General features: G+C 41.4%; 1 protein-coding gene and 1 non-coding gene across 3 annotated transcripts in view; both read right to left on the reverse strand.

Moving 5' to 3' along the window:
- The window catches only part of ZFR (zinc finger RNA binding protein), a 55,628-nt gene extending 37,553 nt beyond the window's left edge, over window positions 1–18,075 (reverse strand). For both annotated transcript variants that reach the window (XM_067545481.1, XM_067545480.1), the window contains exons 1-2: window positions 17,863–18,075; window positions 17,586–17,670 (exon numbers count right to left, since the gene is read on the reverse strand). In XM_067545481.1, the coding sequence (XP_067401582.1) occupies window positions 17,586–17,670; window positions 17,863–17,899 (122 nt within the window). In that variant the 5' untranslated portion in view covers window positions 17,900–18,075. The remainder of the gene's footprint in view (window positions 1–17,585; window positions 17,671–17,862) is intronic.
- Window positions 1,643–1,779, reverse strand: LOC137151336 (small nucleolar RNA SNORA66). The gene has a single exon (XR_010919262.1). It is a non-coding gene; the product is annotated as a small nucleolar RNA SNORA66 (small nucleolar RNA).
- Window positions 18,076–21,914: the final 3,839 nt, after the last annotated feature.

Below are 21,914 nucleotides of genomic sequence, written 5' to 3' on the forward strand. Positions count from 1 at the left end.
GACCATAGTTTCTCAACCTGTGGTACGTGTACGTACCCCTGGGGGTACACGAGACACAGGTAGGGGGTATGCGACGAAAAACCCAGTGAAGGGAGGCGAGTGGCAGTCACCTCCTTCCCACCTAGTCCCAGCTGGGAGGCAGGCTGCAGCTGCCGGCATCCTGCCCAGTCCCACCTCCTAGCTGTGAGATGGACGGCAGCCACCCCAGTCCTGAGAAGCTGGGCGGCAGCCGCCCATGTCCTGCCCAGTCCCAACTGGGAGCCTGGCGGCAGCCTCCTTCACCTTGTGAGCTGGGCTCGCAGCTGGGTGGCTGCCACCCACATCCCAGCTCTGAGCCAAGAGACAGCCTCCCCACATTCTAGCTTGAAGACGGGCAGCAGCTGCCTGCCACCTGCCCACATCCCCGGGTCCCAGCCTGCACAGAAGCCTCCTTCGCCCCAGCTCGGAGCAGGTGGCAGTCACCCACCTCCCAAACTGGCAGCCAGGTGGCAGCTGCCTGCAACTTGCCCAGGTGGCAGCTCCCCTCCCCGGCTCAAAGCCTGGTGCCCAGAAAGCCAGACGGAGAGCCCTGCGGCTTGCCCAGTGCTGGAGCCGGGCTCTACCCACAGGCTTACTTGTCAATTTCACTGCTCTAGCTGAGCGGTGAAATGGACAACTATAACAGCCCCAGATTTCACCAGTATAAAAATGTTAAGAGGGGCCCACACAGTGTGATTTGCCCTAGGGACGGCCATGGGGAGTGCTGCTATCCACTCTGGTGGATCACTAGTGCCTGCTCAGACCTCACAAGTTCCCACCTGTGTGAGGAGAACACCACCTGACTCCACCATCAGACCATAGTGATTGGCTGGTGTTGACCTTTGCTCCTATATGGAGGAAGAGGAGGAGGAAGGAGGGCAGAAACAGCAGGAGGTTTTGTGATCTGCCACAGCCACACAGCACTGCAGAACTCTCCTGCTTTACGAGAAATACAATCGTCCAGCAGTAAAGGGGAAAAAGATTGTATTTCTCAAAGTGGAAAACTAAGTGTTGGGGTACTTCTGAAAATTTCAGAAGTTAGGGGGTACTTGCTACTTAAAAGGTTGAGAAACCTGGCGTGGACCAGGCCTTGGGCATGGACAGATTCTTTTCTCCATCCTCAAGCAAACTTAAAAGAATTTAGGCTCTGTAGGAGTAGACCAGTCTGGGAGAGGTGGCTTTTGGTGGTAAAAGGTGAGAAATGCTACCCAGAGTCATCAGATCAGGCTGCAAACAGCTGCCTGCTTGATCAATACAAAAACAAGTGCACATGTGAAAATAACACTGATTTCTGAATATGACAGAAGTTGTTCATCAGATCACAAGCAGCTACTAAAAATAAGCTAAATCATGAGAGACACAAAAAGGTTGAGCACAAGCAACTCTTGTAGTAAGGCTTTATTATTGTTTATAAAAGTTATACCACAATACCTTTGTGCTCACATACTGTGAAATATCAATACAAATTACAATCATATCTATCAAAAAGGTTTTTTTTCAAATGGTATGCTTGATTTTTTTAAAATCTTGTTTGTAACTAGGAAACAAACTCCCAGTCGTTAGTGAGAGTTTAGCAAGGTGGATCATAATTTGAAAAATATTTAGTGTTTGGCAAAAATTATAGTCTTGTCATGGTACAGAATTAACAGCCCCAGTCATGTGATTTCTAAGGCTAATAAGGTTCTATTACCATGCATATTTTAGCAAACCTGTTCCCCTTGCTTCTGCAACAGCATGCAGAGCTAGTGATCGAGTTTGCAAGATTATGGGAAAGTATTCTTGATTAAGTGGCAGCTTCTTAGGCAATTTTTAGATGCTTATTAGCAATCATCATAGTCCTAGTATTCTGAAGAATTCATCACACTTCTCTGGAATCTTCAAATCTGGCTCAGTACTCACAAAAATCCTTCTATGGCTCTTTTTTCAGTTTCTTTTATTCTATAACAACTGGCCTATCTAATGAGTATCACACTTTACTATCTTTCAGAAGCCCTCCCTGCTAAATTACTGGTTATTTTTTTGTTACTATGGCTATAAACACCCCTGGGGTGGGGGAGACAACAAAGCAGCCCACCACGGTAGCATTTAATTTCAGAAAGGGGAACGATACAAAAATGAGGAAGTTAGTTAAACAGAAATTAAAAGGTATAGTGCTAAAAGTGAAATCCCTGCAAGCTGTATGGAAACTTTTTAAAGACACCATAATAGAGGTTCAATTTAAATATATACCCCATATTAAAAATATAGTAAGAGGATCAAAAAAGTGCCACTGTGGGTAAACAACAAAGTAAAAGAAGCAGTTAGAGGCAAAAAGGCAGCCTTTAAAAAGTGGAAGTTAAATAGAAAGGAGCATAAACTCTGGGAAATGAAGTATAAAAATATAATTAGGAAGGCCAAAATAGTTTGAAGAACAGCTAGCCAAAGACTCAAAAAGTAACAGCAAAAAAATCTGTAAGTACACCAGAAGAAGGAAGCCTGTTAAACAACCGGTGGAGGCCACTGGATGATCAAGATGCTGAAGGAACACTCAAGGAAGATAAGGTTATTGCAAAGAAACTAAAATTCTTTGCATCCATCTTCACAGCTGTGAGGGAGATTCCCAAACCAGAGTCATTTTTTTAGGTGACAAATCTGAGGAACGGTCCCAGATTGAGGTGTCATTAGAGGAGGATTTGGAACAAATTGATACATTCAACAGTAATAAGTCACCAGGACCAGACAGTATTCACCTAAGAATTCTCAAGGAACTCAAATATGAAATTGCAGAACTACTAACTGTGGGGCATGTAACCTATCATTTAAATCAGCTTCTGTACCAGATGACTGGAGGATAGCTAATGTGACACCATTTTTTAAAAAAGGCTCCAGAGACAATCCCGGCAATTACAGGCCGGTAAGCCTAACTTCAGTACCAGCCGAATTGGTTGAAACTATAGTAAAGAACAGAATTATCAGACACATAGATGAACATGATTTGTTGGGGACGAGCCAACATACTTTTTATAAAGGGAAATCATGCCTCACCAATCTACTAGAATTCTTTGAGGGGGTCAACATGCATGTGGACAAGGGTGATCCAGTGGATATAATGTACTTAGATTTTCAGAAAGCCTTTGACAAGGTTCCTCATCAAAGGCTCTTAAGCAAAGTAAGTTGTCCTGGGATAAGAGGGAAGGTCCTCTCATGGGACAATAACTGTTTAAAAGATAGGACAGAAAGGGTAGGAATAAATGGTCAGTTTTCATAATGGAGAGAAGTAAATAGTGATGTCCCCCAGGAGTCTGTACTGGGACCAGCACTGTTCAACATATTCATAAATGATCTGGAAAAATGAATAAACAGTGAGGTGGCAAAATTTGCAGATGATAAACTGCTCAAAGTAGACTGTGAAGCGTTACAAAGGGATCTCACAAAAGTGAGTGACTAGGCAACAAAATGGCAGATGAAATTTAGTGTTGATAAATGCAAAATAATCCATATTGGAAAACATAATCCCAACTAGACATACAAAATGATGGGATCTACCTTAGCAGTTACCACTCAAGAAAGAGATCTTCGAGTCATTGTGGATAGTTCTCTGAAGCCATCTGCTCAATGTGCACATCAGTCAAAAAAGCTAACAGAATGTTAGGAACCATTAGGAAAGGTATAGATAATAAAACAGAAAATACCATAATGCCTCTATATCAGCGTTTCTCAATTAAATTTTCCCGCGGAACCCTTTAGGCTCCGCGGGGAAATTACACTCATACTCGATACCCTCCGCCGAAAAATCCGGGACATCTTCCCTTTTTCGGCGGTGCAGAGAACAGCTGCTCTCGGCGACACAATGTCACTTTCTCGCGGAACCCTAACAGTGTTCCCGGGTTCCGCGGAACACCAATTGAGTAAAACACTGCTCTATATAAATCCACGGTGCACCCACTTTTGAATACTGCGTGCAGACCTGGTTACCCCATCTCAAAAAAGATATATTGGAATTGAAAAAGGTACAGAAAAGAGCAACAAAAATGATTAGGGTATGGAACAGCTTCCATATGAGGAGAGAATAAGAAGACTGGGATACTTCAATCAGAAATGAGACAACTAAGGGAGAGATGACAGAGGTCTATGAAATCATGACTGGTGTGGAGAAAGAAGATAAGGTGTTATTTACTCCTTTTCATAACTAAGGAGTCACCAAATGAACTACTCAGTCACCAAATGAAATTAACAAGCAGCAGATTTTAAAACGAACAAAAGGAAGTATTTCTTCACACTCTTTGCCAGAGTATGTTATGAAGGGCAGGACTAGAACAGGGTTAAAAAAAAGATAAGTTCATGGAGGATAGGTCTCTCAATGGCTATTAGCTAGGATGGGTAGGGATGCAAAACCACGCTCTGAAGTGTCCCTAGCCTCTGTTTGCCAGAAGCCAGGAATGGGTATCAGGGGATGGATCACTTGATGATTGACTGTTCTGTTCTTTCCCCCCGAAGCACCTGGCATTGACCACTGTCAGAAGACAGGATACTGGACTAGATGGACCACTGGTCTGACCCAGTATGGCTGTTCTTGTGTTATGTTCTTAAGGTGTGCTTTAACAGGGCATGCTGCACACTTTGGGTATATTGTGATCAACTACCCCAAAATACCACCAATAGGCTTATTGCTATGATTATGCACACTTTTCTACGGGTGAAATACAGACGGACATCTTAAAGTTCTGAGAAAGTAAAAAAGTCACTGATAAAGGAAATGGGTAGTTGTGCAGGACCTCAAATGGATTTGATTTTCATCCAAGCAGGGAATCTACAGAAGCAATTATTAAAGGAGATCTTTAGTTATACTGCAATTTTGGGTCCAACTTCCTTTCAACCCACTCATCCCTCTCTTTTAATTTTTAAGTTCCACCCTGTAAATCATTTGATTACTTCTGGATTATCTTCCTTCTGTCCTCTTAGTTTTCTTATACCTTAGAGTCCCTATCTATGGCAGTCTGTCTTTCCAAGAATTACTAAATAAACAGAGTTTCACAATTTAAATTTTGGCTCATTTAATTTTAGAAGGAACTCACTATCACTTTGAGGGTATCTTAGGTCCTCTCCATGTGTCTTGCTCCTAATTGTTATCCCCAGTGGTTACACAGGAAGTGACCATGTCTGGGGACATTTCCTTCCTTGTGTACATGAGCAGCTGGAAACTTGCCTCCAGTGGCTCTACAACCAATATTTGCATTTGGTAGATTATAATGTTCCTCCAGAAAGCTATGTATATGTTTTAGACAAAATTTCTTAAGAGCAGGATATTAAGGACTCTCAAAAGAGAGACTTCTTTAGGAACAACACACTCAGGAGATAAAAAAGGAGACAAATTCAAACAAGGATGAAAAAATTCCTTAGGGCTAGCCTACACTACAGGGCTTTGTCAACAGAAGTCAGCTTTTGTCGACAAAACAGTGAAGATGTACACACTGAAATGCTCCTTCCATTGATGTAACTCTCCTGCTGTGCGGACGTAATAAAAGCACCTCAACGAGATATGTAGGGCTTATGTCGGTGTAGTGAGTGACACAGTGTCAGTGTAGGCACTGCGTTCCTTACACTGGCTGTTGGTTGTCACTCTTGTTAATTTCACAGCTCTGCCAGCCCTGGACTTGACAAGAAAGTCAGGCAGCTAGAGCCAGCTGCCTCCAGCTCCCCTGCAGAGCTGAGCAGTGGGGGCGGCCTCCCTCAGCTCCCAGTGGAGGGGAGAAGCCCTGGGTGGCCTCCCCCGGTGGGTCAACAGGGAGGGGCGAGGCCCCGGGAAATCTCCCCCGGCTCTTGGCGGGGCGAAGGGGAGGGGCGAGGCCCCAGGAAATCTCCCCCGGCTCTTGGCGGGGCGAAGGGGAGGGGCGAGGCCCCAGGAAATCTCCCCCGGCTCTTGGCGGGGCGAAGGGGAGGGGCGAGGCCCCGGGAAGTCTCCCCTGGCTCTTGGCGGGGCGAAGGGGAGGGAAGAGACCTGCCAGGAGCCTGTGGGGGTAGTGGGGCTCCCAGCAGGGAGCTGCCAGCGAAGCTGAGAGTCCGGGCTCTCAGCTCTCCCAACACTGCCTCTCTTAGGTCGATGGAAGTGCTTACTGGTGGGGACGCATACCACTGACCCAAGGAGAGCAATATGAACATCACAGCCACCACAGTAATTATTAATGCAGTGGCTGTAAGTCAACCTAAAATAGATCAACTGAACTCTGTAGTGTAGACGAGGCCTTATTTTGAGTGGATTCTTTTAACGGTCTTATTTGTTTGTGATTTCCCATTTAAAAAAAATACTAACTAAGGCCTGGCCTACACTAGAGTCAGGTTGACATAAGGCATCTTATGTTGAATTAACTATGTAAGCATCTACATTACAACATTCCTTCTGCTAATTTAACTTGCCCGCTAAGCCAACCTAATAACTCCACCTCTGTGAATGGCATAGCTGCTTAAGTCGACAGAGTGTCTGCCCCGAGCCTTGGGGCAGATGGGCTGCCAGTGCCCCACACAGCCCCACCTTAAGTTGGTGCAAGTGCTCCTGGTGAGGACCTGCACCGCCAACAGAAGGAGCATAATGTGGACACAAAGCGCCATGTGGTGGCTGTAGGTCAACCTAACTTAAGTCAACTTAACTTTGTAGTGTAGACATGTCCTAAAAATCATAACTCCATGTGGAACTATATTGGCCCCATAAAGGTAATCAGCTGGGTTGGAATCTTTAGGTCCACAGCACAGACCTCTACTACTTGAGTTAACAAAGTATCTGGTACGTGTAGTAAGCAGGCGATTACACTCCAGCCACTGTAATTCTGGGTTCTATTTCAGGTTTTGGAGGGTAGCACATTCCACTCATTACAGACCTTTCTGACCCATATTCTTCAACCTGCCCCCTACCTAGTGTGGCCATATCCAGCCTCTCCTCTTCTCCCCACACAGCTTGTCTCTATCTCCCTCTACTCCAGTGTTTCTCAACGACTGGTCCGGGGACCAGCACCGCTTCCTGAGATCTCCCTGACACAGTATAGGAAGCCTGAGATCTCCTGACACAGTATAGGAAGCTGATCCCTGGTATCAAAAAGGTTGAGAAACACTGCTCTACTCCCATTACCCCCCCTCCCAGCTTGCACCCCTTAGCTTGCCTGTGTCCAACCCAGCAGACTGCTAACTCCCAAGCCTACACCCTGTGCTTATCTTCCTCTATCCCCTGCTTTCTCAATCTCCTCCACACTGCCTGCACAATCATACCAGGAACATTGCAAGCACAGGAGAGACACAGTCTCCTTACTGTCAGTTCTGGGGCCTGGTGCTACAATGACCTCCCAGGATGAACATTAATAGAAAAAGTCATACTTAGCCAGTAGAAGGAGCATGCTCAGTCCAGTCAGCACAAAGGATCTGGGTGGAGGTGGAGCATGCACAATGCAGATGGTCTGATGGAATCTTTGAGGAATAACACTAACAGCCTCTACCAAATCTTGCACACTTGTACCATCTCTCAGGGTGAGACAGTGCTTGATTTAAATCCTGTTTAGTTTATAAGAGCTTAGACTGTGAATTTTACTTTCATTTCTTAAAGTAACCAACTCTGATCTTTTATGATTACCACTTATAACCACTTAAAATATATCTTTCTGTAGTTAATAAATCCTGGTTTATATTTTGCTTTAAAAACAGTGTGTCTTGGTTAAAGTGTTTGGAAAATCCCAACTCAGTTAATAGGGGCTTGTGCATATCCTCTCCACATGGAGGGGGGGCGGACTGGTTAATGAACTTACTCTGGCCAGGCTTCTGAACAGAGCAAGATTGTATAATTCTGGGGCATAGTGCTGAAAAGCTGGGGGGGTTGGCTGGTGCCTCTCTATTGTTAGTTCATGAGTGGCTGGAAAGCATTCATGTAACCTAGCTGGATGTGGAGCTCCACTTGCTGTTGTGCTAGGTAATAACAATGCCAGGAGGCGTCTGCTGCTGGTTACTAACAAGGCTTATGTGTGAGACAGGCCAGGCTAACAAGTTAAGGGGGCACAGTGATTCCACAGTTTCCAGCCTGCACCCCAAGGAACCCTGTCACAGGGGTACAGTGGACTGCAAACTTAATATGAATCAACAATGTAAAACTATTGCAAAAAAAGTAAACATCATTCTGGGACGTATTAGGAGGAATATTGTAAGCAAGACAAGAAAAGTAATTCTTCTACTCTACTCAGCACTGATAAAGCCTCAACTGGAGTACTGTGTCCAGTTCTGGGCACCATAGTTTCGGAAAGATGTGGACAAATTGAAGGAAGTCCAAAGAAAAGCAAACAAAATGATCAGAGGTCTACAAAACACAACCCATGAGGAAAAATTGAAAAAACTGGGTTTGTTTAGTCTGGAGAAGAGCAGACTGAGTGGTGACATGATAATCTTCAAGTATATAGAAGGTTGTTATAAAGAGGAGGGTGATAAATTATTCTCCTTATCCACTGAGAACAGGACAAGAAATAATGGGCTTAAACTGCAGCAAGGGAGATTTAGGTTAGACATTAGGAAAAGCATCTTAACTGCAAGGGTAGTTAAGCTTTGGAACAAATGCCTACAGAGGCAGTAGAATCTCCGTCATTGGAGATTTTTAAGAACAGGTTAAAAAAAATCCTGTCAGGGATGGACTAGATAATACTTACTCCTGCCTCAACAAAGGGGACTGGATTAGATGAGGTCCCTTCTAGTCCTATATTTCTATGATCTCTAACTACTTTGTTAGGTTGGAGCCTTTGTGATTTTGCTAACTGTGTTAATAAAAATATTACAAAGTCAAGAGACATTTCCGAAGTGTGAGTGTCTCTGCTGTGGACAATGGAATTTTCTAACTCCAGTACCGCCGGCTCTGACCCTGCCAAACCACAGAACCCTAAATTGAGGATTCTGATTGACAACGAATAATCAACAGATAAGGAAGTCAAATGGGACTAGAGCAAGATGGAGTTAGATCTAGATTTCTATATTTAATGACCATAGGAAGAGGTGTCTGTGGCTCATCAGATAAAGGCCATACTATAACCTTCCCCCTTTTTCTTCCCTGATATTGGCCTTATCTGAAAGCGTAATGTGGACTTCTTGCAGCACAAAAGCAGGTTTTTTTTAGATTAGAAAGTACGGTGATTTATTAATAATGATTGCTAATGACAGTGTTAAGCAGTTGCAACATTTCAAGTCTTGTGAAGTTTCTGATCTGATTGATGAGGAAACAATTTTTTGGGAAGCAGACAGAAAAGTCTTTAATGGCTATATTAAAGGCATCTATGAACTAACTGGGTAGGATACACATTAGTAAACATTTGAATCTGCAGCAATTTCTGCAAAAGAAGCTAACTTTTCAGGAAGAATATGGTCTATATACTATTTTTGTGAGAGGATGCAAAACAAACTTAAATGTTGCTGTTATTCCATTTGTCTTTATAGTTGTGAGCACTGAGCTCATAACAAACTAAAGGCAATCAAAAGATTGATTATTTTTGCAATTTTAGTCTTATGGAAATACTACTATTTGGCTTTATAATTAAGGTTGGGACTAAGCCAATTTTGACTGCACCCAAACAACATGACTTACAAAATGAGTCTCATATAGCTCTCTTACCAGAGGAGGAAGTTCCTATCACTAAGTATGCTATATATAAAGATATAATTTTGTCATGGAGGTCATGCAAGTCACAGATTCCGTGACTTTAACGGACCTCCATATAACTTCTTCAGCTCCACCTCGGCAGGGCTGGAGCAATTCTCAGCCCCTCCCCCACCACCTCGCAGCTAGAGCGGCAGTTGCTGGAGCAGCTAGAAGCCACCCACTCCTTCGACAGGTTGCAGGCTTCCATGAATTTTTGTTTATTGCATGGGACCTGTCCATGTCTTTGATGAAAAATTCCTGAGACAAAATCTTAACCTTAACTATATACGAGTTAACTTTTGATAGCTGCTGATTAATAATGTTGATGATGCATCTTTTTAGGATTATAGCAGAAGTGATTGTTTTCTATGCTATAAGAACACCCCCAATATTTGAAAAGGTAATATATTTTGGAAAAAATGAGACCAACTCTTTCATTCTATTCTATGGATAACCACATTCAGCTGGATTTCCAAGGGTAGGCCTGAAGGAATATAGGAAGTGTCATACTGGATCAAACCCACCATCCAACTAGTTCATTACTCTGTCTGCCACACTGGCTAGCACCAGATGCCTCTGAGGAATGTCCAACTACCTACGTAAGTGTGGGATAGTCTGTTCCCCCATGAAGTTCTCATCCTAATACCCAACAGTTAGAGACTGATTTAAACCCCAATGCATGAGGTGTTTCTCTCTTCCAAAACGTTATCATTTATTATAAAAACTCTGGATGTTCTTATTGTCCATATAAATGTCCAATCTTCCTTTGCATCTTGCTATATTCTTGGTCTCAATGACATTCTGTAGCAATGAGTTCCACAGTCTCATTACGCACTGAATGAAAAGTGTTTCCTTTTATCAGTTTTGCCACCTTTCAATTTCACTGAATGACCTCTTGTTACTCTTGGGGGAATTCTGCACCAAAAAAATTAAAAAATCTGCAAACAATATTTTAAAATTCTGAAAATTGTGTGTGTCCAACATCTTTTAAACATACGCATCCCCATCTTTATAAGATTTTTCCATGTTCCTAATTATTCTTGTTGCCTTTTTCTGAATCACATTTAATTCTGTAATTCTTTTTAAGATAATGTACATTAGTGATCATTTTATGTGCCAGATGAAGGCAAAACATTAATTTTGGTATGACATTTTCTGTATTAATCTCTGTCCCATTCTTTATGCATCCTAATAGTTTATTTGCTTTTTGACTGCAGCGCCACATAGTGGACAGCTCAATGATGATCTCTGCTTAAAGATACCCAGGTCTTTCTTCCCTCTTATCCCACATTATTCCTATCCAGTCATTGCTTTTATGAGAGAATCTTTTGCCAGTCATGATACTTGATACCATACAATGACTGTTCAGAAAAAAGGAAAAACAATGGCTGTGGTACTCTACCTAGTAGATGCTGACAGTCTATATCATTATGTTCATCCTTTTTTTAAAACTATAATGGATTTTTTAGCAAATGATACTTGACAAAGTATACTTGAAAACTCATCATTTACTGAACATTTTTGTCCTGGTAAAACGTGTGGCAACACTGTTAATGTAAAATTATAAGATTCTACTATATGATGTTACTAAAACATATTCTAAATCTGGGGAAATAGCCACAAACCAGTTCCTCAGAGATAAAAGACAAATTGATGCCTCAGCCAAAGGTCAACGAAATCCAATGGACTATCACCTGGTTAAGCCGCCATTCTTTGGCAGGAAAATGGGCGTGAGCAGGAAATTTACATCTTGGCAACAAACAGCTGGAAGTTCCGGTCTCCACAGACTGGCTCTCTCCTGAACCTCAGCTTGAGATGATTTTCAAAGAAAAAGAGAACTACAAGAAAGGAGAACAGAAGCCCCAAAATCTCTCTCTCTCTCCCCCCTCACTGCAGCCACAACACATGAGGAACAAAGGAGACTGCTTGGGACTGGGAGAGAGAGCCTGGCTGGAAGATTCAGTCAGTAAAACCGATAAAACATCTGGTGAGACTTTTGCTTTGAATTCACTTAACTTGTTAAGTTAGGTATTAGTTTGAGTTTTACCTTTTATTTCTTTGTAACCAATTCTGACTTTTATGCCTCATTGCTTGTAATCATTTAAAATCTATCTTTCTGTAGTTAATAACCTTGTTTTATTTAAACAGTGTGTGTTTGGACTTAAGTGTTTGGGAAACTCATTTGAGATAACAAGGTTTGTGAATATCATTTTCTATTAATAAAACAATAGACTTTCTATGAGCTTATATTGCCCAGGAGGGTACTGGGCAACACAAGATGCACATTTCTGGGGACAAGTCTGGGCCTGAGAATTTGCTGGTGTCGCTCTGTAATATAAATCAGGAGTAGGTAGCTAGAGCACTCATATAATACAGCTAGGAGTAATTTACATGCTAGAGGTTGTGTGAAAGCAGATCAGGAGTGGTTACTCTCATAGTGAAGCAATGTAAAAGGCACCCCAGGTTGGAGAATTGAAGGGGGACAGATGCTCAACAGTCCAGATTGTACCCTGGGGAATGCCGCAGATGCATCACATTTTATTTTACAATTTTTTTAAATTAAGGAGGTTATATGAATATAATAAAAACATGAACTCTGAAGATGCTTCCGTTCGGCATAGATGCCGAAAACTGTAGCTTACTGTACAGAGCAAGAGGATCCATCAACATGAAAAATTCCGGTCAATCTGATGAGGCATTCTACATTTCTTATCCCAAAGGATGGCATGGGGTTTTTTTTCTGTGCACCATTAAGTTGCTACGTTTCACCCTAGAAGTTGTTGCATTTTAACAACAGATAAAGTTTTAAACATGGACAACATTGGGGATTGTGGCTGCCCACTCAAAAGTTAAAGCTGCAAACAGGAGTCCATAATAAGCCCTATTTTGACCTTGCCACCTCTGAACTCTAGTAAGCTGTTACTATGGAAACAAAATTTATTCTAAAGAAAAACGTTAAGTGCCCAAACCTCAAAAATAACCCTTTTTTTTCAGACCTGAAAGTAGTCATGGCTTTTCAGCCCCATAACCCCATTTCAAAGATTATAAACCCAGAAACTCACATGCACATGGATGTTTGCAAACAGTATGGTTTAGAACAAAGTTAGATTTAAATAAGTTATTTGTAATTATCATTATTGACCGGAACGTCATCAGCCAAGATACTATAATAGTCTACACATGGATTTATGCACTGAAAACTTGATGCACTAAACTGCCTTACTGCCACTGCTATTAGACACAGATGTTCTTGCTCTAGAAAAATACAGGATAAGAGAGAAGAACTCTTGCACTGAAGTTGCTTGCTCAGCTGAAGTCCAAACTTTGCTAGGCAGGCACCATCTATTGTGAAACTCCCAACATGTACGTGCCCAAGTCCTCAAATATCTAGCACACTTAAAAGTGTATGTGCATAGTTTTTAATCTAGAAATAAGCAAGCTCTGAAGAAAGATCAGATTACTGGTTCACTACTTTTTGCACTGAGAGAATACAGTCCACTTCAAGGTCACTGAACTGCTTCTAGTTTGAAAACTGTCCCTCTCTCCATAACGATGATCTCTTCAGTGAAACTGTCAACTAACAGGGAGACATGCGAGACGTTCACAGAAGCCAGACCAAGACTGTGGAACTTATTGCCAGATTAAATAAGGAAGATCACTAACTTCATCATCATATCTGGTGCCAAGTGAAATCCCCACCTCTTTGCCTAAGCTTTCCCTCAACAGTACACTCTCGCAAACACCAACACTCTCAAACTTCTACAGTCAATAGTTATTAAAACAAATGTCTAATCTTGTCTCATCAGCAGGGAAGGAAAGATTATGCTATTGTCATTTATACTCAAGACACTCAAATACCATGGTGGTAGGTGCCAATATAAGAACCTGGGCAAACAGTGAATCAGGGGCCTCAGGGCCAGAAGATGGAAGGATTACTTCACAAGGTACTATATGTACTTCTGAATTCCCAACATATCCCATCAAAGTTTATGTTAAGGTTTCTTTAAATGTTGAAAGAGTTTATGTTGCAACTCAAAGTCTGAAAAGTGAATTTTTATGTCAGTTCTGCTAACAGAATGTACAAAATTGTATTGGTAATGGAATATTTATAGTAGTTATGTTAACTGGTCATTTCCATAATGTAATGCTTTTCCCTTGTAAACTGTAATGTTACAGCTATATAGCTTGTGTAAATGGTTTTGAATGAATGCATATATAAATGCCTAATAAGATTTATAGGGAATTATACACAGTAGCGTAAGATAGAAGGAAATAAAAACACTTCTACTCCATTATTTGCGTGTCTAAAATTTGGGCATTTAGCCCTTATTTCCTTGTCTGCCTGAAGGTTATAAATATACACTCGCAGCTAGTTTATGTATTACATGTTCAAAATCTTACTTCATCTCTTATTTATCAATATAAAGGGACTTCCATGCTTTTTTAATGACCAAATCCATTCAGGAAGGTGCACTGCTTCCACAGTTTTAAGTAAAAACGACGAGAGTCCTGTAGCACCTTAAAGACTAACAAATATCTGTGGGCATAAGCTTTCATGGATTGCAACCCACTTCGTCAGATGCATGAAGGCATAATTTTAGGTGTAAGTGATGTAATCAACCACTGAACAACAATAGAGTAATCTTGAATTACCTGAACTCAGGTCCTAACTCCCCAAACATTCTTTTACTTCACCTTCTAATTTTGTATTTTGAAAAACTAAATATGTATTATTAATTTTACATTATTGTTAAAATAGTTTTGATTCCTACTTCATGTAAAGAATGTTAATATTTAGTTACGAAATGAAGATGGATTAGGCAACAAACTAGATTCACAGCAACATTTATAGCACACAAAATTCCACTTACATTTTCATTTTCCTTTTTGTTGTCAATTTTAATAAACTGAGGAATTACCAAGTTTATTTTTCCTTTGATACAAGTAGTTCTTATGTACTATATCTTTACCATTTTTCTGTTACAAAACTGTATATTTAGTCAGTGCATTCGGAGTGCCAACAGGGTTGGTACTTGGTTTCAATTTTTTGTTCAATCTGTGCTGAGTTAAAGGGAAAGACACCCCTCAGTACAGAGACGTCCCAAACATTCAGAACTATTTTTAAGGAACTACTTAGAGTCTGATCCACTTCAGATGAAAAATTATTTGCTTTGCATGTTTTCAGTGAGAAATTTTAAGATTTACTTCATATTTTGAGATATTCAAAAATATAAATAATTTAAGACCCTTGCATCTTCATCAATTTCCAATGAAGCCATTGAGACTACATTTTATCATAAAGCATAGCCTATGGGGATTTCTTTGTGAGATCTAATCTTAAAAGCTGTCCCAACCTGTCAGAGTTTTAAGTGTTTATTTTTTTTTAGAGTTGGAAGGGTCCGATTGATTTACATCTGTGTTTAAGATTATTCTGTTGTATATTTGTTAGTGGGATGTGCATTTTGATACATACTAAAAAGGTTAGCTACATCAGTGCACCTTTAATATGGGATGGGCCCCATTTTATACAACCAAATAAAGGGTATTAATGCTTTACCACCTGATTTGAATTTAGTTTGTAACTGCTACATGCACAATCAGTTGAAGTCTTACATTTCAAATCTGAGATTTAGTCTCCTAAAATTCATGATTTTGTCCACCTTTATTTAAGACCTGCCATGTGCTCTGTCCAGATATTAAACCCTTCACCTTAACAACAGACTATTAACAAATAGTAAACAGATTTATTCTCTCTGCAATTTCTATAATCCTGGTTTTTGAAGTCTTATTCTCCACTGACGTATGCTTTTTTTGTTTTGTTATGCTCTGTGCGCTTCAGAGATAAACTTTAGATAAACAGACATTTTGAATAAGGGTAATCAGCTCTGTAGGGTTATTTTTTATTTCAGTGTAAAGGGTATGTTAGTACTTTACTGGATTGCCCATCACCACCTTGTCTTTTTCAAATATTGCAAAGTGGCAAGTATAGTTCTATAAATAAATTACTATAGACCTGCTGATTCTTCCTCACTTGGGAAGTTAATTCCCTTACAAAGGATTCATTTTAGAAGGTTTTTTTGGAGTCTCTCTCTCTCTTGTGATACATTTTTTATTTTGGCTGTGTTTTTCCAACAAAACATTTCAAGTTTTTTGTCTTAATCTGTCTCGTATACAAAGGGTGTGTTAAATACGGTTTACTTTATCTCTCAAGTCTCACTTTCATTTAGAGGAAGGAGATTCCTGCACTAATGTAACTATGAAACAATTTCTTGCATTTATGAGGGGAAAACAATGATCAATCAGGACTCTTCCATCACTAATATCTATGATCCTATGAAGAATTAATTACAGAATCAGTTTTTAAAAGTCCCATCCTCTTGCAATGAAGAACTTTTATTGGAATGTTCAATGGGAAATTTCAAATCTCTCCCTTTCAAGTTCTCATTTTGTCAAATTCTACAAGCCCCCCCCTTCAATACAAAGGGAATATTAATATTTTATGTTAGTCTACAGTTCAAAACTGTAGATCTGCCAGACCCAAATTACTGAGATTCATTTTAAAGAACAGTTTTGTTTTGTGTTAGAATAGTGTTTGTTATTCAGAGCTGAGCTACATAAATTTTGCCAGCGTAAGCGCAAGTGTAAACAAGCCCTCAGGAAGACGTTTATAAATATGACTTTAATTGTTAAGTACCACATATGCCTACTGTGCACGTATAATAGAATAATTGGCAGACGGATCAAGTCTCACTCATTTGAGGGATGGAGATTCTTTGCATTACTGATACTTCATATTTTATGTTTCGATTCTGTACTTCCAGGAGAGGAAAGAAGCAAATTCCATAGTTCTATTTTTGAGTTATTAAGAGTACTCTTCACAATTTCTCCTTTTGATAAATTTTGGTAAACACCAACCATAGATTTGGAATGATCCCAAGGCTCTTTTTAAAAATAAGTTTTCCTCAAATCATCTCAGTTATGCAAATACCCATGCATACAGCTAATCTATATGAACACGATTGTATTAGCATCAGATTACCTCAATCTCTCTCACCTATTTGTTAGTGACAAGACATAGATGGATAAAGCAAAGATTCCTAAGGGTAGGGCAGGGCCTATCTTTTCCAGGTTTGTACAGCTCCTAATAAAAATTGATTTTGTTCCCTGATCAGGGCCTCTAGGTGCTACTGTAATACAAGCATTTTAACAACCCATCAAATCACACATTTTGCCAATATCAGCATACAGTCTTGATAAAGAAGGATTGGCTAATAGATCAGCCCATAATTATTGCTATGGGCGTGTTAATACTTTATTGACATGCGTTCTCCACCTCATCTTTGCATGTTTGTAAGCGCTATGTACAGTTACGCTATAAACTCCACTGCACGAACTTCAACTCTCACACATTTGAGTAGATACCTCCAGTGTGGATGGATGTTAAGGCCTTTCCTCTCTTTCTCCTTTCTGCAAAGGAGGATTTCTTTTCTGAACACATTTCAGTGGAACATCAGGCCCCCCCCCCAATGTTCCCGGTGCTTTAAACTCTCCTTCATCCACTCGATCCCCTGGGCAGGGGAGAGAGGATTCTGCAGGGTAACAAAGACTCTCATCATGGGGGGGAGGTAACGAAATCCCCTGTCTCCCTACTAGCGTCGCTGCCTGTGAGTGGCCATTTTAATTTAAGGGCCTAGGGATTTGCTGCTGCTGCTCCTCCTCCGCACGGAGCCCAGCTCCACCCCCCCCTCACCCCACAGCAGGATCGGGGAGGCCCTGTCGCACACAGTGTGGGGCGGAGGGATCCCTTCCCATTCCCAGCCCAGGCACATGGGAGCCGCGGGGGTGGGTGAAGGGCTCCGGGCAGGCGCACGGAAGCGGGGGCAGGGGAGGGATGCCGGGCAGAAGGAGGCGAAGGGCGGGGCGCTCGCTTGGTTACCTATACTGGGCAGCAGCCCCGCTATGGGTGAATCCAAAGTAGTTGCCGGTGGCCATTTTGGCATCTTCCCCCAGCCGGCTGGGCACTGCGGCGGCGAGTCGGCGGCGGCGGTCGGGGCCATGGCGGGAGGCCCGGCATGGGGGGGGGAAGGGAGAGAAAAAGAGAGGGCGAACGAGATCAGACACGGCGCCTCAGGCAGCCCCCAAGCGCGCGCGGCCCGCAGCGCTGTCCTTTCCGCGCGGCCCCTCCCCCGCCCCACCCGAGCGGCGTTACTCACCATAGGTGAAGGAAACTACCGGGCATATGGGAATCATGGGTCCGGGCTGGCAGCAGTGGCGGCGGCCGCTGAACTCTCAACTCTCACCCCCCTCCCTCCTCACCGCCGCGCTCTCTCCCTTCCCCCCACCCACCTACGGGCTCAACAACGACGAGGCGGTGCGCGAACAGGCCTTTCTGGTGCGCGTGCGTCGTCGGACGGGCAGGAGGGGCTGCTGGGAAATGTAGTCCCCGTTCATCCGGCCATCGCGCGCCAGCTGGCGGTTGGCTAGCGGGTGGGTACTGGGGAAGGGTGCCGCAGTGACCATGCCGATGTGCAGCGGCTGATGGGAAATGTAGTTTCTCCCTTTCTGCCCCATCACAGCAGTTGACCTAAAGTAGAGGGGTCACTGACGTATTACCTACAATCAGGGCCAAAGCATATTTTTTTCGGGCCCAGTACAAACTTGTAACAGGTCCCCTCCCGACCCCCCATACATATATACTACAATCCTTCATCCCATACACACAATCTCGTGAGCCATGAAAAAATTTTTCCTCGTGGTTATGGGGGATGCAGAGTGGGCAGTCCCCCCCAGGGCCTGCAGGCACCAGTAAAGTGTACCCTTCTCCCTGCCCGCCATGTGGGGTGCGGCCTACAATCTTACACAAACGTTCTGCCCTTGCTTCTGGGGTAAACGTTTTCATTTGTTTTGCACCAACTGTATTTTATAGGTAACTGCACTGTAGTTCGATCACAGCTGTCTTTGTACACGTTCACATGTATACAGTTACACATTATAGACAATATTAAAATATAGTGAGAGTAGCACATAGAATACAGTAGAGGTAGTCTTGTGAATGGCTACATCTATCACTACATTTTCAATCATCTCCTCTCGATACACACCCTCAGCTTTCACAAGTCCCCATATGTGGGAGACCAGACCAAGTGGGTAGCTAGCCACTTACATCCTGATCCTGTTGTGAACTCCAAGTAGACCCCTAACCTATGGCTCCATGGAGCACCTTTAAAATCAATAAAGTGCTGGGCCAGTTCAGGGGTCTACATATGAGGCCCTGATCCTGAAAAATCTTCAATGTGTTATATCCACATGGAGACCCACAGAATCTACCAACACAATATGGCATGAAAGTAAAAGGCTACGTAGGTGGATCCTTCTGCATAGCTGAGGTCTAACCTATCCCTTCAATTCAGAAAAGGATAGCATGCTGTTAGAGGGTTCCTTTGAAAACACAGTCCTCAGTGTAGACCCAGTATGAACAGCTGAATGAATATGATCACCTTTGTTAGGAAACTTCTCATCCTAATATTCATCAAAAAACCCTAAAAATATCTCCAAATATATGGGACCAAGTTCACCATGTGTGTAACTGTAGTCGAAATTATACTCAGTAGGCTAGATGCATTTACTTCTGACTTATTGAGTACTGTTCTTTAAGCAATCCCCTTCATTAGATAACTGATTTTTGCAAGTCCCTTGAGATGGATTGATTACGTGTAATGAAATGTGAGTTACACTTTCCCCTTCAGTGGACAATATTGACCTTAAGACCTAATATCTCCAGCAGCTTCAATAAATTAAGAAAGGCCTGTCACGTTGCACTCATTTTTTGGATTATTTTTAAAGTAGTCATTTAGAAGTACTTCACTCTTTGAGCAAGGATTTTGGTCTGTGATTCAAAGTGATTTTTTTTAAATAAAAAAAACTGTTTAAGTCAGTCATATCCTTTTTAATTTATCATAGCTTAAGAGAGTGGCTATTATCTTTAATAAAAAAAAAACCAACAACTCCCAAAATGTATTAACAGAGTTCTTACTGGTAATTGTTACTATTTACTTAACTGTGCACATTTTTATTTATAAAATAAGGATAACAAAAGGGAGGTATCTCATTGTCTGCGCTTTGATTCTCTATGCTTCTGCGATAGTCTAATCACATAACTTTCCACACAATTAATAGCATATCAGTACCAAATTACTCCCCCTCGCTTCGTAAGCCAATGGAGTAGCTTCATAAGAGGAAATAAAGATATGTACTCCTCTTGTTATCTTTGTTGCCCCATCAGGCACAGTAGGGAAAGAAACTTGCACTGGCAAGGGAACGAACCAGGTGAACATAGGAGTTTTAGTTTACATCTCAGACTTCCAAAATTACCAACCTCCTGTAATAGACAGTATGCCATGGGTAAAAATGTTCTCTTGGATCCTCTCTCTGTGAAGAAAACATTTGGTAGTTAAAGCCATTTAATTGCCTTCACTTTCATGTCAGCTAAAGATCTGATCCTGCAAGATGATCTACACAAGCAGACTCCTACACACAAAAACCCACAGAACTGGGACTTAAGTCATTAGAGCCTAAAGTAAAGGCAGTACACTTCATCTGCCACCAAAAAAAAAAAAAAAGTCATTTTGCTGCTAAAAAACTCTCGGCTTACATAACTGGACTTCTGGTTTACAATGTTTTGGGAATCTCTTTTTTATATCATCCTTGGAATTTTTCCTCTTCTTACAAATGATCTCTGAGTATTTTTTGTTTTGTTTTTAAATTACATTGCTAAACAAGTCATCTGCTGGAGATGTGCAGACCTTGTGATTCTACCTTATCTCCAAGAGTCAGCAAATACATCAGCAGCATTTTTCTCTTCACAGATTTTTGGAGCTAAAAGTCTGGGAAGAACATTATCTTGTCTTATCTACAGCACTGATTTCTATTTCATATTTTATACTCTGCACAAGCGGCTTCTATGAAGATCACAAGGAGTTTGTTATTCAAACTGAGTGAAGAATATTTAAGGAGTTCAGCACTACACAGCTGCAATCACTCCACATACAGACTTAAGATGTGGAGTCTTGGAGACTTGGGTCTCCCACTGTGGTGCCTGATGTAGTTACACAGAAATTTCTAGTTGCTTTTCATATAGTTTAATTTTGACTGATTCTTCATGCTTATCTTGTTTTAAAGAGACAGTAGTATAATCACTTCATGTAGATACTAAACCATAACAACATGTTGTAAAAGTATTTTTTAAATATCCCTGGGGTGTTGGGTAGAGGAACTACATTAAGAAAATTATCTGGAATTTTCCACAAAACATCAGCACTATTTGATTAAACATTTCTCCTCAGCAATTTCCTACTGATTAGACCTCTCACAGTTCATATAGTCACCAGAAATTATTAAGTGAACTACACTTCATTACTCACGTGAGCAGTAGCTTGCAGGATCTGGTGCACAGGATGAACTGCAGCATTAGGCACACTAATATCTAGAAGGAAAACATCCCCACATCTTAATAATGGGAGTTGAAATCTAAAGCAAATATGATACACCATTACTTTTGGATAAACTTTTCTCAAGGCAGTTTGAGCTGCAGCTGTTTCTGCATCTTTAAATGGGAGAAAAAGAAAGTGGGGAAAAAAGTGCAGAAGCAGGTGGGAAAGGAAATAGGGAAAGAAAAAATGTATTCAAACATGTTAAAGTGTATCTCAAAGCATTTCTTAAATAAGGAAAAAGAGTCCTCCTTCACTTCTTCCCCCATTGAGATACCATAAAATAGCAAACTATTTTAACAGGCAATGGGAAAATGTTGTTGGGGTGCAAATAATAAGCATAATACATTTCAACCCAAAGGGTGGGTTCCCTCCTTAATCCAAATTTAGATGCACCTAAAACAAATAAGAACACAAAACGGAAAGTCAATCTTTAATCTTGGTTTCCTCAACTTTGGGAGTAGGAGGAAGAGGAGATCTCCACTTCATGGTGAAATAGAGAAAGAAGCAGTTTAGCGCATGGTGCCATCTAGTCTGACTGTTAAATTTGAGTATCATGATGCCTAGACAGGATGCAAATATCTGCCATTGTATCACAGCATTGCATGATGTCGGTTTCCCTGCAGCCCTTCTCTCCTCATAAAACTAGCCTCTTTGGAAGCTCCCAAAATCCTAGAGATAGCCAGCTTTGAGTGGATCTGGAAATTTTTATCCCAGGAGTGGAAAAGGTTTCTTTGAAAGATATTCCTGCAGGCTATTAAAACCCTCAAATAAAAAAT

This window comes from Emydura macquarii, unplaced genomic scaffold (assembly GCF_026122565.2).
Source record: "Emydura macquarii macquarii isolate MOO-44397 ecotype Brisbane River unplaced genomic scaffold, CSIRO-AGI_Emac_v2 contig_1045, whole genome shotgun sequence".
Taxonomy (NCBI): Eukaryota; Metazoa; Chordata; order Testudines; family Chelidae; genus Emydura; species Emydura macquarii.